The sequence below is a fragment of the Xiphophorus maculatus genome, chromosome 3 (genome assembly GCF_002775205.1).
Source record: "Xiphophorus maculatus strain JP 163 A chromosome 3, X_maculatus-5.0-male, whole genome shotgun sequence".
Taxonomy (NCBI): Eukaryota; Metazoa; Chordata; class Actinopteri; order Cyprinodontiformes; family Poeciliidae; genus Xiphophorus; species Xiphophorus maculatus.
Window position 1 is genome coordinate 15,185,285 of NC_036445.1, and position 12,892 is coordinate 15,198,176.

Genomic DNA, 12,892 nt, shown 5'->3' on the forward strand with positions numbered 1-12,892 from the left:
GCTGAGAGGGGGGTCTCAGCCGAAAGCTGCAGCGTTCAGCTTGACATTCTGGGGGGGGTGCATACATATCAGGTTTCAGACAGTTGAAGGTGATTTTAGGATCACGGTTGTTTCAAAGGCTAAAAGCATGCTTCATGGTCTGTTTACTCATTCTGGCTAGACTGGGGATTGACACAAACTTTCAACATGACTTGTGAACCCAAAATACAGTTTTACCTAGAGTAACTTTTCAATCTTGTTTTAGTGAGATATTAATTCATTCTCTAACTAAAAAAAAAAGGAAGCTATTCATTTTTATCCAGGATGCTGCCCAGTGAAAAGCAAACACTGTTCACTTTATTTTAAAACTAAGGAGACTGTTTAGACACTTTACCATGTGTGACTAAGCTCTGGCTTATGGGTAATGGTAAACTGCTGACCATTTTCTCCTGAGTTTAGCATGTAATTCAGAGAATTTGTAACACAGACAGAAGACTATGAGACACTCGGCCTACAAAAGCTGATCCTGTAGTCCAAACAGTTTAATAATAAAGAAGAAAGAATCTGGTTTAGTTAGACAATAGCTGGGGAGGCATAGTCTACCTAACACATGACCTCAAGATAAGGTGAATATAATTGCATATACTTAAAAATTAAAACTCACCTAAAAAAATCTGAAGATGTAAATTACTCAAAGTGTTATCCAGGAAAAGAAGCACAATATGGTGACCACAAACGGTAGGAACAGCATGTTCCTGAGCCATAGGCTAACAAACCATATAATTTACATTACTTTAAACAGCTTGTATAGGACTAGCCATAAAGGTTTGTGATGACAGATGAGTATGTCTGTGGTTGAGTCACTTGTAGCACGCCCCTGCATCAGAAACTTGCTGGGCTGCAGAAGCAAATCGGTCTGCATTGATGCCGATGTAACTCACCTGATAGCATGTTGTCGTTCTTTATGGAGGGGAACTTAAGGGTCATCTCATGTTTGTGACGATGAATCATCAGATGATCCTCCGTGGGAAAACGCTGTTTGATTTTAAGACCAGGAGGTATGTAGAAGAAAAAGCAAGAACAGTAAATAGAAAGGAAAAAATGATACTTTAGACAATTGCCTTTAGTTTAGACCAAAGGCAAAAATAAGTTGGAGAAACCTCTTAAACTAGAAAATAGATGCTAGATAACTGGTGTAGTTCTAAATACTGTACACTGGCTGTTTACTTTGTAATTAGATTTGCTCTTTGCTCTGTGTGCTGTTAGGTAGATATGTGCACGTAGACATCCTGTGTGAATCTCCCCAGATATGCATTTATAGATATACACTAACCTGAGAGCAGCCAGGAGCATTGCACACGAATGGCCTTTCCTGGTCCGAGTTCATCCCTCTGGCCAGCGTCTCATAAAACTGCAAGAGAAGACATATAAATTAATCAAAAGGGGAACCTGACTGACTCTAGATCTCCTATCGGCACTTTAAGGAACAAGTACACTGCTACTGTCAATGCAAAATGCTTACGCACAAGTAAAGGGGTGGGGAAATTATATAAAAAGTTAATATTATTTAAGAAATACAGAGAGTAAATTGAGAAAAGTATTTGCAAATGATGTCCTCATCTTAAAATAAAAACATGAATATCACAACAGCAGCATTTTCCTTTTATCATATTACCCTGTAAAATAATATGCATGCAGTATCTAACTAAAATGTACAATTACCGATAAACACAAAAGCTTTACATTTTCTCTATCACAAAAGAGACATAAATTGGCTTTACTGTAACGTTAGAGAAATGATGTAATAAAACATGTCTTAAATATGTAATTGATCATTAATCTTAAGATAAAAAAACTGTTCGTTTTTCAGATATAACTCCAAAAATTTCTCTATCTTTAACACTCGTCTGTATTTTACAGTTAAATGACAAAATAAATCTTCAGTGGAAAATATTTTTAATGGAGTCACTTTATATCTTCCACTTTTTTGTAATTTCTTGAGATATTATTGAACTTAGTCGGTACACTTCTCTGTGGAAAAATAAGAAAGGGAAGTGGTGTCACAGTAGACACATATAATTAGATGTCAGAAGTCCATTTGGTCTATGACAAACAACCTTAAAAATTAGACTGCACTCACGCTAACAGTGTGCATGAGCTCCAACTTGTCAAAAGTAAATGACTTCAGCTGTTATTTTAGGTTCTACGAGACAAATCGAGGACAAAACATCTTAGAAAAATATATCCCTTGACTCTGTGATTTACTGATTTTTTTTTTTTTTTTATATATATAAAAAAACTATAAAATGGAACCCTGGCATAATAAAAAAAGGGAAAAAATTCACATTTTAAAAATGAAATCGTGATCTTCATATATGTGTGAAATATAAATTGTTGACAGCAGAATAAAGCATTCAATCAACATTCAAAGTTTGGGACGTAACCAATAACTGACACATGAACGACAGGTAGACGTGGTTTTTACCAGCTAATCTAAACAAAAACAGTAAAATAAAAAAAGTTATAATAAAAAAAGATGATTAGCAGATCAGATCAGTATTTTGTATGCATTCATAAAAAATTTTATATAAACAAAAAGAATTGTTTCATCCTAAACCTAAGAAAAATCTGTGGTGATGTTTGCCATTTTTTGTTTATAGCAAATAAAACAGTAACTTTTTGTGGAGTAACTGTAGAGTCTCTCCACTTTCTAAATGTTGGCAGTGCCTCAGACGAGCAAAACCATCAAAAGGGTGAACCTCACAGTTAAATGACATGCAACATTTGTTTATGAGTGGTGTATCATTTTAAATTATTCACAGATACACCAGTTGTTGCCTTTGTTAAACTTTTAAAACTGCACAACATAATTCATTTCTATGAGCTCTTCGCATGACCAAGAGCATTGTTATACTCTACAAAAGATAAAAACACTTAAAACCCTCTTCAAGTAGTGCATTATATTTTAATATCAGATATTAACATTTTCCACAATGATAATGGTTCATGGAGAGATACAGAAGAGCAGCCCATCAAGATTATAATGCCAGATGTTAACGCAATTCTGGAATTAAACCTTCAAACCTTTTTTACCTTTAGTACTTTATGATAAACAAGTAGATCTGTTGGTGTGGAGAATGAGTAGAAACATTATTAAACTGAAACGTCAGTAATTAAATTACTGTTTTGTTACGACACTGAAATAAAATTAAAAAAATCCCCATTGATATCGGAACATTATCAAAAGCTTGCGACTTTGTTACATCACCTGTCATATTACTGATCTGGAAAACATTAATTAATTACATTCTTGATTTACTTATTTTTTTCTTGTTTGCTGTAAGCCGTTTTACAGCGGTGTGATTCACACATTCCACAGTCACATTTATCACTTTTTTCTCTTTCGTGTTCGCCTGTCATGCGTGCAAGAACTGCAACACACCTGTGATTTAGCCAGAGCCACCCTTCAAACGACAAACATGAATACTTTCACACACTATTTAGGTGTCCCTTTTTTTCATGGGTACAGGCTATTTCCTGAAGCGCCGTCAAAACACTCCAATATTGTGTTATGTCAAGCAGCGGTGTTTGCCTAACAAGTTGTGTTTCATGACCAAGCCTGCAAAACAGGGTCTGGACAGGGTCTTTCTGTCAAGAGAGCAAAGTGATCAGGTCTAACTTTCCTTCCCCCTGGTGCACTCAGGCTCCCCTAAATGGGCTCTAAACACTCACCTGGTCTCCTTTGCCACAACAAAAACACAACCAACGCTGCTGATCTGAGCTCCAAGTTCAAACTAAAACAGAGGATGACAGCCTGTTGGACCAGAGCCTGCGGACCTGTCATTAAGAGTTATTCCAATTCTGAATCATTTCTGCCACTTTTTTGTTAACTCAAATGTTTGACTTTTCCACTGTTTCTGCCACTTTTGTCACTCTATTTATTTTCTCACGATCTATTTATACAGGTTTAAATGGAGTGATCATATCATTGCTTGCAGAGTAAACGATGCACACAATTATCACTGGAAATTATTATTTAGAACCAGATAAGTCCTTAGTATGAGACTTAATATAATGCCCAAAAAACCCGTACTTCCGGTTCCTGAAATTGGGTTTGATTATTTCAGCACAGTTAGCAGGAAATTTAAACCATATGATGCATAAAACTCAACTGTTAATTCCAAAAATGCCTTTGCGAATTCCCCAGCACCTCTCACCCTTTAGATTATCAGTACTCAACGCCCCTCTCTTGGAAAGAGCACTTGGCCCACATTTTATATTGATGTTTTAGTTTAGCGGAGGAAATTTGGTTACACTATATAACATTAACTAAACCCTGATGTGAGCGAGCTGAAGGATTAGGGTCAAGCGTTTGGTTTCAAGAGGAACTGGGGAGGAATTCTCCAGGTAGACCACGCATTAGAATTTAAACAATATGGTGAGGAAAAGAGGGGTTGAGGTGCAAAGAGGTTAAAGCAAGCATGAACACGCAGCGCAATTCAAATCTGCACGTTCTTATAGCCTTGGCTTTTGACAGCACAAGTTCAAGGCAGGATTACGGCGATCCCTGCGGCAGAGTTTCTGGCCTTTTCAAGACAGTTTCTTCAACTTCTGCTGCAGATCCACTCATGTAACAAATTCAGCTCTAATCTAAACTTGATTTTATTGCAACTGTATTGCACAACAGAAGAGGTTACGATTGCAATAAAACCCCTAAACTGGAGAAACACTTTGATATCAATGCAAGAAATCAGAAATAAACCTGAGCGTTAAAAGTGCTGCTCTGGAACAAAAGCTGTGGGGCCAGATTGAACTGTCACTTTACCTCTTTTCTTTTCTTTTTCCTTTTTTTTTTTTTACATTAGCTCAATCATTACAAATGAACCCTGAGCACTGGAAGCAGTCATCAACAAATAAACTCAGTTTGGGTCACATTTCACCAGTGCAATCAGCCCCAAGACTGCAATCAAGCCTGTGTAAAATATGGAAGGAATCTGTAGCAAGGCACAAATTAAAACAAGCTCCTCTTCCTGCAGTTGCAGGTCGCAATTGTTAATGCAGTTGTTAATATTTTTGTCACCTTTTGCCTATTTTTCCTCAAAAGTAAAATTTAGTTACAAATAAAGCCCTAATTTAATGTATTTAATTATTTCAATGAAATTTTGCAGTCTGAGTAGTTCCCTTGAAATTTAAACCATTTACAACTTTTTGTTTTTTTGCATTTGTAAGGTTCTCCTTTATCCCCACAACGAAACAAAAACACGCCTTACCTACCTTAAACGTACTTATGTTTCGTTTGCTGCTAACAATGACAAGTTCAATTGGAGTTTCAATAAGCTATTTTCGTAGATAACCTCTCTACTAGACAAAAAAAACAACAAAACATTTTGTTTCTACCAAGCAAACAAAAGCCAGCCTTGTGCCTAATCTCATTTACGGAGCCAGTTAATTAATGTTATTAATTCAAGAAATCACGAGGTAAAACGGTAAAGCCGGAAGCATAATTTAGAGTGTACATGAAAGAAAAGTGGTTATTGGCAGCGCTGTCACATAAACATAATGACAGCGGCCGAGGAGCAATCATATAATTAAAGCGTGTTTCTTCCCTTCACGCCGTATAGCAACAAAGCGCGCCTCGTCAGCACAACCTTCCTGAAAGTAGCCCTCAACATCTCAGCGGTTGATCAAATATCGACGAGCCTGCAGGATGACGTAATGTTGCTCACGTTATGCTTTTCGGGAAAAAAAAAATAAAAATAAAAAAAGAAATAACAAACGAAAACTTCCATTTAACAAAAACAGACGCGTCGTTTGTTTCTCTTTAACTGGCTTGACAGCAGCAGAAGCGTTTTCCAGACGATCGTTGGTGAAGCCGCAGCACGCAGAGTCCGGGACGGTCGCCGGCTGCGCGCTTTATCCCTGGACGGGACAGGCGTGACAATGATGTAGCGATGCAGCTCGGAGCAGAGACTAAACTTGGTAGAAGCGTCAAGGGGTGGAAGTGAAATTAGCCCGCTGCATTAACCTGCGTGGAAGTTGCAAGCTGGATGAAGTGGAGTGGAGTCCATGCAGACTACATGAACCGAGAGCTGCGGCGGCACTTGACTCCGTGTCAACTTCAACAACAATAAATACAGGCCCAATACATTGGCAATGAAGTGAGATGACAAGCCGTTAAATCTAACAAAACTCGCGGGAGACAGTGGTTGTTTTAGCTGCACGCCTGGATCTTTGCAAAAAAAAAAAAAAAAAAAAAAAACAGGAAGAAAATCAACATCATCCAAACTGCTGGAGCGACCAACAAAACAAGCTGTTGCATTTTAGGGGGGAGGGAAAAAGTCACCAAAAGAATCGCTTTAAACGAAGTCAACAAACCTGCAGAGGCTCGTGCAAGAGGGTCTGCATGGTGGCAGGGCTTTCAACTTACCAAACAAGTGTAGAAAATGTGAAGCAGCCTCTGAGAAGAAACCACGTTGGACTGAGAAAGGATTACAATGCGATCTATTTAGAGAAGCATAACGTCACCCCGGGGTGACGTCACGTGGGATTCCTGAACTTCTAAATCATAGCGGGCCCTGCACGAGGGGGGCGGCGCGGGCGGAGTGGGGTTAGTGGAGGAACGCCCAGAAGCATGGACGGGACACCGGCTGGTCTTGGAGTGGGTGTGGTGCGACACAGCAGGATGACCACTGCTGACCAGTCAGACAGGCGGGCGAACTGACAGCTCGGAACTGGGCTCAGGACGCAGCAGCTCGATGCTGGAGGAGGCTACATCCAGAACTGACATTCGGCTGTAAAAGAATTTAGTTTATTAATTTTGCCATTTTAAATTTCACTAAATAACTCTTCTATTTCCTGCGCATGCGCTTTTGATATATCCACAGAACGGGACGGGAGAAGATATTTGGTTAAATTTAAAATAGGTTTTATCTCTCTCTTTCTTTCTCTCTCTCTCTCTCCTCTAATATATATATAGAGGAGATATATATATAATTCTATATAATAATAATGAACCTTAATTTTAAGTTTTGAACTCATAGAAGTTGGACTCAATATTCTTTATTGCACTAAAGATGTAGCTGTGTTTTTAACATGTTTTGGCTTCAAATATGAAGCCATAACATGCAAATATATCAAATATATCCTAGATGGATAAACCAGCATTCCTGTTTCCTCACCTAGTCCTGTGCACTACCTGTCAGCAGGCTGAAAAGAAGTCCCCTACACTTTTCCCATGTCTACAACAAAACCAAGCTGTTTGAAGAAAGTTTCTAGAAACAGAAAACACAATCATGATGTAGAATTTAAAAAGTCCCATCCTTGATTTTATTTAAGTTGACCCTATTTTAAAACCGCAGTTGACAAGCCCAGAACTGCATGGCTGTCAGAGAGCTGGCTGCAGGTTCCACCTGAACACACAGCTCGACTAATTATCCCGTCAATAACTATCTGGTTGGTTATTGTTGTTTTAAAAGGCAAAATAGCAACAACAAAAAAAATATTCTGATAAATAACTCCGTAAAAACACCATAAAATGTAATTACTTCTTATTATTTATTTTTACTTACATTATCTTTACAGATAACCTTGCTATAACTATAATAAAACTTACTATAACAATAATAATAAATGTGATATTATTTAGCCACATTGGGGAAAATTATGCATTTTCTGTTTCAGACAAAAACAAGTGGTTTTCTTAAAAAAGTAACCCTAATAATGATAACCTTTCTGATTGAACATGTGGCATCAACAACCACTAAAAACCTTCCAGTTAATTTTCTGAAATGTGTGCCTTAGCTCCAGCACATTAGTAGAGATTTAGACATCTGCGTATAACACTTTAGAGTTGCAGCTCCGCGGTGACCTGCTGGTGCCAACTGGCTGTGATTTCTCGGACCACAGACAGTGGTAGTAGTGAAGCCATCCTCCACTCCAGGGATTAATGACTCCTCACACGTTGAGAAATGTTTACCACTGGCCTGCGACCACTCCACTAGACACACTAAGAGCTCTGTCACCGAAACAATAACGCAGTCTGAAAGGCCCTCATAACTCAGGGCCTCTCCGCCTCTGTCTTTTAACCAGAGCTTTAATCAACATTTATGACATCCCTTTGTCTCTTTATTGCCTATATATTTCCCAACCAATCCAAACATTATGCTTCTAGAAGAACAGACTATTAAGGCTGGAAAGAGCCGATACAGTTTGGGTCAGTGACCCACACTAAAGGAGATTTGATCTATATTATACTAACCCTTTTATGATTATGCCTTTGTGCGATGCTTTTGGGTAAGATCACCTTGAAGAGCCAGTGAGGATGATTGCACCAGATGTGTAAAGGGGGCATAACAAAAGTGTCTTAACGTCTTTCTGTTTCTAAATAGAAATACTGAAACTTACACTGATGGGAGCATCTGACACCTGATTCTGAATATTCTGTTCATTTGTCAAGCTTAGAGTTGCATCACTGCTTTGTGATTTGCAAGTTTTAAATTGTCCGGTTATCTGTGCCTCGCATGCACAAGTATAGTCACAAAGCCTCACCATTTTAGCTGTCTTAATAAAATATACAGGATTAATTTTAACTATACCATATTGTATTCCTCTAGAATCCTGACAATAGGTTTTGGATCGGAAAGGGCAGGAAACATCTTCAGCTAATCAAATTCTTGACATCACACAGCCCCTCATTAGGATGGCAGAGTGGGGAAGACTAGAGCAATCAAGCTCTACAGCTGATATCTGATATCTCTGGGTAAAATGATGTCTGGCAACAACACTTATATACAAGATAGATAATAGCTGTTGGTGCAGAGTTATTTGGGTAGGTTTTAGAGGCAACACTGAACTTAGAAAATATTCAACTGAAAATAACACAGTTTTGGACAAATAAAGCTGAGCAATAGTGCAGGAAGAAAAGGAGGGACATAATGATATATTTTGAAACAAGAAGACTTGATCCTGATTGACTGTTGTTCTTATGTAAACTGCTTGTGGTTTCTACTGTTAAAAAAAGTAGTTGGTAGTCAGTGGTGAGACATGTTGAATGACTGTCTGGTTATTTGTCACAATAGCTGTAAGTCAGCAAAAACTTTGAACAGAGTAGAGTTAAGCTTTAATGTAAACATACAAAACTCAGTTTGCACTGCTGATCATACAATAAAACTGAAACTGCTTGTGTACAGTGCAACACACAAAATGCAAAGGTAAACAATCTCTCTTTTGGAGACTAAGAAATGTAAAACTGCTAAGCCTTCAGGTGGAATTACAAACTCATTTCATTGTAATTTGCACGTTGGAAGTCTAAAGGTAGAAAATTGTAGGGATTTTTCTGTATTCAAAAAGTAAACCCTATAACTACTAAGAGTAGTATTAGGAGGCAGTTCAATGAGATGACTCCTTAAAATTAAAGAGTACCATCCTGTATGCCAGAAAATGGATTCTGCATGTTTAGATGAATTTATTGTGAATATAACAACCCTGCATAGAAAAGGATTAGATGAAATGATGGTCTTATTTGTGTTAATTTTATAATGCCATGGCTCTTAAACTTCTTATGACAATATGCTTTCTGCTTTATGCTTTCACCATAACAAGAATTAAAATATGGTAGTACAAAACTCACAAACTTGCAATCATATCTGACACAAAGCAAGAAACTGCTTAAATTTGTTCAATTATCCAATTCAGATGTACAAAAGGGACAGATTATCTCATCTCTGGCAAATAAACAGAGTTGTGCATCAACGCAGAACTGAATGCAGGATTTGTTTCTAACAAATTAAAGTGTTTAATCTATTAGCTCTACATGTCTGGTTGAAGGGTGCAGTTTAAAAATGTGATGACTCATACATGTGTTGCTGAGAAGTGAACCACATACCACATGCTGTGATCTTTGTTCTTCTGCTGTCTCACACCAGCTGCACAAAAAATGGAGATAACCTGAATTAAATTTCCTCTTTTGCTTCTTTTTGGTGCAACGAGATACCGTAGAAAGTTCTATCTGCAATTTCTTTAGTTGCTAGAAACACTTTTTGTTAACTCAGTTTCGTAGACGTCAGTTTCCACAATGGGGTTTTTTTTATAATGTTCTCTTCAGCACTTGTGCATTTAGCAACAAGACTGTATTTTTTTCTTCCTTTGAATCACTTGCGTACTTGTCAAACCATACTTTTTAGCTTTACATCACAGGGTATTTTACATCTTCAACTTGAAAATTGTTGATGGCAAATTATTTTCTGAGCACCACTTAGTAGTGTCTAAATAATGACGTAAGTTGCTAGATTTGGTAACTTTTTCTTTTTGCCTTCTTTCGCATATTTCATCATCTTCACAAGTTTCATAGCCAAAGAAAACAAAGGTTACCAAGGTAACAATGACAGAAAATTACAGAAAATTGTTTCAAGATGGCACCCCTCTCCCAGCACACAGCACTGTTTGATGTCCACATCATTTAAAGTTGAATGAAAGTATTGTTGGTTGTCTTTATTATTTACTTACAACTCATACTTCCTTGCTTAGGTGTGTTTAACAATGCTAAGTAGTTATTCATAAATAAATAAAGATGATTTGGTAAGCACATGGATGAGTAATTCTTAGTAAGTTGATATTAATCTTTGTTCTGTAAGAAACTGAAAAGGGAAAAGGTGCCTTTCCTAACTGAAAACTTAAAGTAGTGAGGGAATCATTTTACTCATGAGCTCATCATTCTTAGTTGGATTACAGGAAGTTTGTTGAATGCAACGCTTGATTTAAAAGTACCCTCTAATTAAAAAAATATATAAAAAAAAAAAAATCTCTGGTACATCTGTTCCATCTATTTATGGGGTGCAACAAGTTGAAGAGCAGTAATTAGTTATAACTATACCCATCAAGTAAAATGGTAAATAAATAACTGGAACAGGCAGAGCCAGCATTTGTAATTGAAAACATCAATTTCTTTGAAAAACGACAGCAATGAAATATTTCCGGTAATAACGACAACATTTTCCAGTAATAACAAGAAAAACTATTTTACTTAGGCTTCAAGTGTGAAAGGCATGGAGGCATGGAGTCTGTGAATATAATGGAATAAATAAAATGAATGAATGAATGTTTGCATTTTTAAAATGGCACCTCAAATCAATGAATATTGTAAAAATACTCTCATTTCCTGGCAAATTCATATTATTATTATTTTAAAAAGCCCACTTTAAGGAATTAAAGCAAAATTCTAAGTATTAATTCTTACATGGTCAATGTGGAGAGGTTGATATTATCCTTGTAAATATTTGCATCATTTCCACCACAACAATAAAACAGACAATGATAAAGACAGTCAGTTTTAGTTGGTTTTATGGTAAGCTGTCATAAAACCTACATGCTTTTCACTGTATGAATAACTCTAACCTACATACAGTTTAAGAATAAAAATGAACTATCTTACAGTTTATGTAGATCTCAAATATCCAAATTAATTTAACAGTATTTTGATACCATTAACATGAACTTACCATGGCATAAGATAATAGAGGAGCACTGAGGGTTTAAATCACTAGACTAACTTAATTACCTCCTGCACATGATTTTAATTCTGATTACCTTAAGGTTGTGAACTTTACTAAAAGTAAATGAACTGATGTAAATCACATTTATCCCCAAGCTAACACTGCCACTCTGTGGCTATTAGTTGTTTTTGAGCTGCTTGTTGATCCATAACGGCTGCACTAATTGCTGAAAATGTTTTAATCTTGGATGGAGAATAGTATCTGGAGTCATTTCTAGAAGTGATTGAAATTAAACTGTGAGTTAGTCAAAGTTGGTGCAGTTTTAATGAAGACTGGACAGTTATTTAAAAAGAGATAGATGTATATGTATTTAATGACTTCAGGCTGTCTATCTTTGAGCAGGCAGTAAAAAATACATTCATTAACGTTAATACCGCTTAATTTTTTTTAAAATCCTTTTGAAATTCAAATACAAATATTTAAAACAATCCTTTTGGCATGTAAGTAACCAAGATTTTCACTGGAAAACCAGGGCTTAGATAATAAATGTATAATATTATTTCGAACAGCAAAATGTAGCTCCCATAACTAAATAAATCCCCTCAACCATACCCTGAATATAATTTAGTACATACGTATGTTTAGGGATATCTTATAATATATTATAAATACTCTGTGGCATCTTGGATAAATCCATAATCATGTCTTTATCATTATTATTTCTACAGATTTCTCTTGTCATGGTCATATTAAGGTGAAGTTGTGTTTGTGGATACTTAGGGCCCCCTGCTGGCCGCATGTGAATCTGGATTCCAGCAGGACAAACTGAGCTTTTTACACACTCATTTTAGGATCAGTGTATAACAATTATCCTGGAACAAGAGAACAACACTTAAGTTAAGCTAAAAGAGTCATGACTTTAAGGTACATTAACAAAATCTTTTGTTTGTTTCTAAGCTGGGCATATATTTCAGGCAAATTCTGCATGCCTACTCAAAGTTTGGAGTAAAATCCAGTTGAGATGCTGTGGCATGGCCTCAAACTGCCAATGCTGGTAAATGTAAAAACAATTCTGCAAAGAGTTTAAGAACTTTTAATTGTAATTGTTGCTACTTAAGCTAACACAACCAATTATTAGGTTAGGAAGACAATTAGTTTTTCCAGGAAGGTAAGGCTAGCTTTTTCTCTTAATAATTTAAACAACAATTTGAAAACCTCTTTTTGTATTTCGTCAGATTATCTTTGTCTGGTACGAGAAGTTGTTTGACAATCTAAAAAGGCAAAATCACAAGAAAGGGGACAAATGCTTTTCTCACAGGACTAGATAATGGATTAGTTTTTTTTATTTGGTTTTTAGGATGAGTGTGTAACAACTATCCTGGAACAAGAGATTTAAAATGACCTCCTGGCTGGCTTCTGCACAT

The 12,892-nt window shown here is 36.6% G+C and overlaps 1 protein-coding gene across 4 annotated transcripts in view; it reads right to left on the bottom strand.

The window, feature by feature from the left end:
- The window catches only part of creb5 (cAMP responsive element binding protein 5), a 45,536-nt gene extending 38,633 nt beyond the window's left edge, over positions 1 to 6,903 (bottom strand). Inside the window, exons 1-3 of one of the 4 annotated variants that reach the window (XM_005804636.3) lie at positions 6,407 to 6,903; positions 1,313 to 1,390; positions 921 to 1,014 (exon numbers count right to left, since the gene is read on the bottom strand). In XM_005804636.3, the coding sequence (XP_005804693.1) occupies positions 921 to 1,014; positions 1,313 to 1,366 (148 nt within the window). In that variant the 5' untranslated portion in view covers positions 1,367 to 1,390; positions 6,407 to 6,903. Of the gene's footprint in view, positions 1 to 920; positions 1,015 to 1,312; positions 1,391 to 5,627; positions 6,201 to 6,354 lie in introns of those variants that run through there. The other 3 variants (XM_023330477.1, XM_023330478.1, XM_023330479.1) reach the window with 3 other exon arrangements.
- Between the last annotated feature and the right edge of the window lie 5,989 nt (positions 6,904 to 12,892).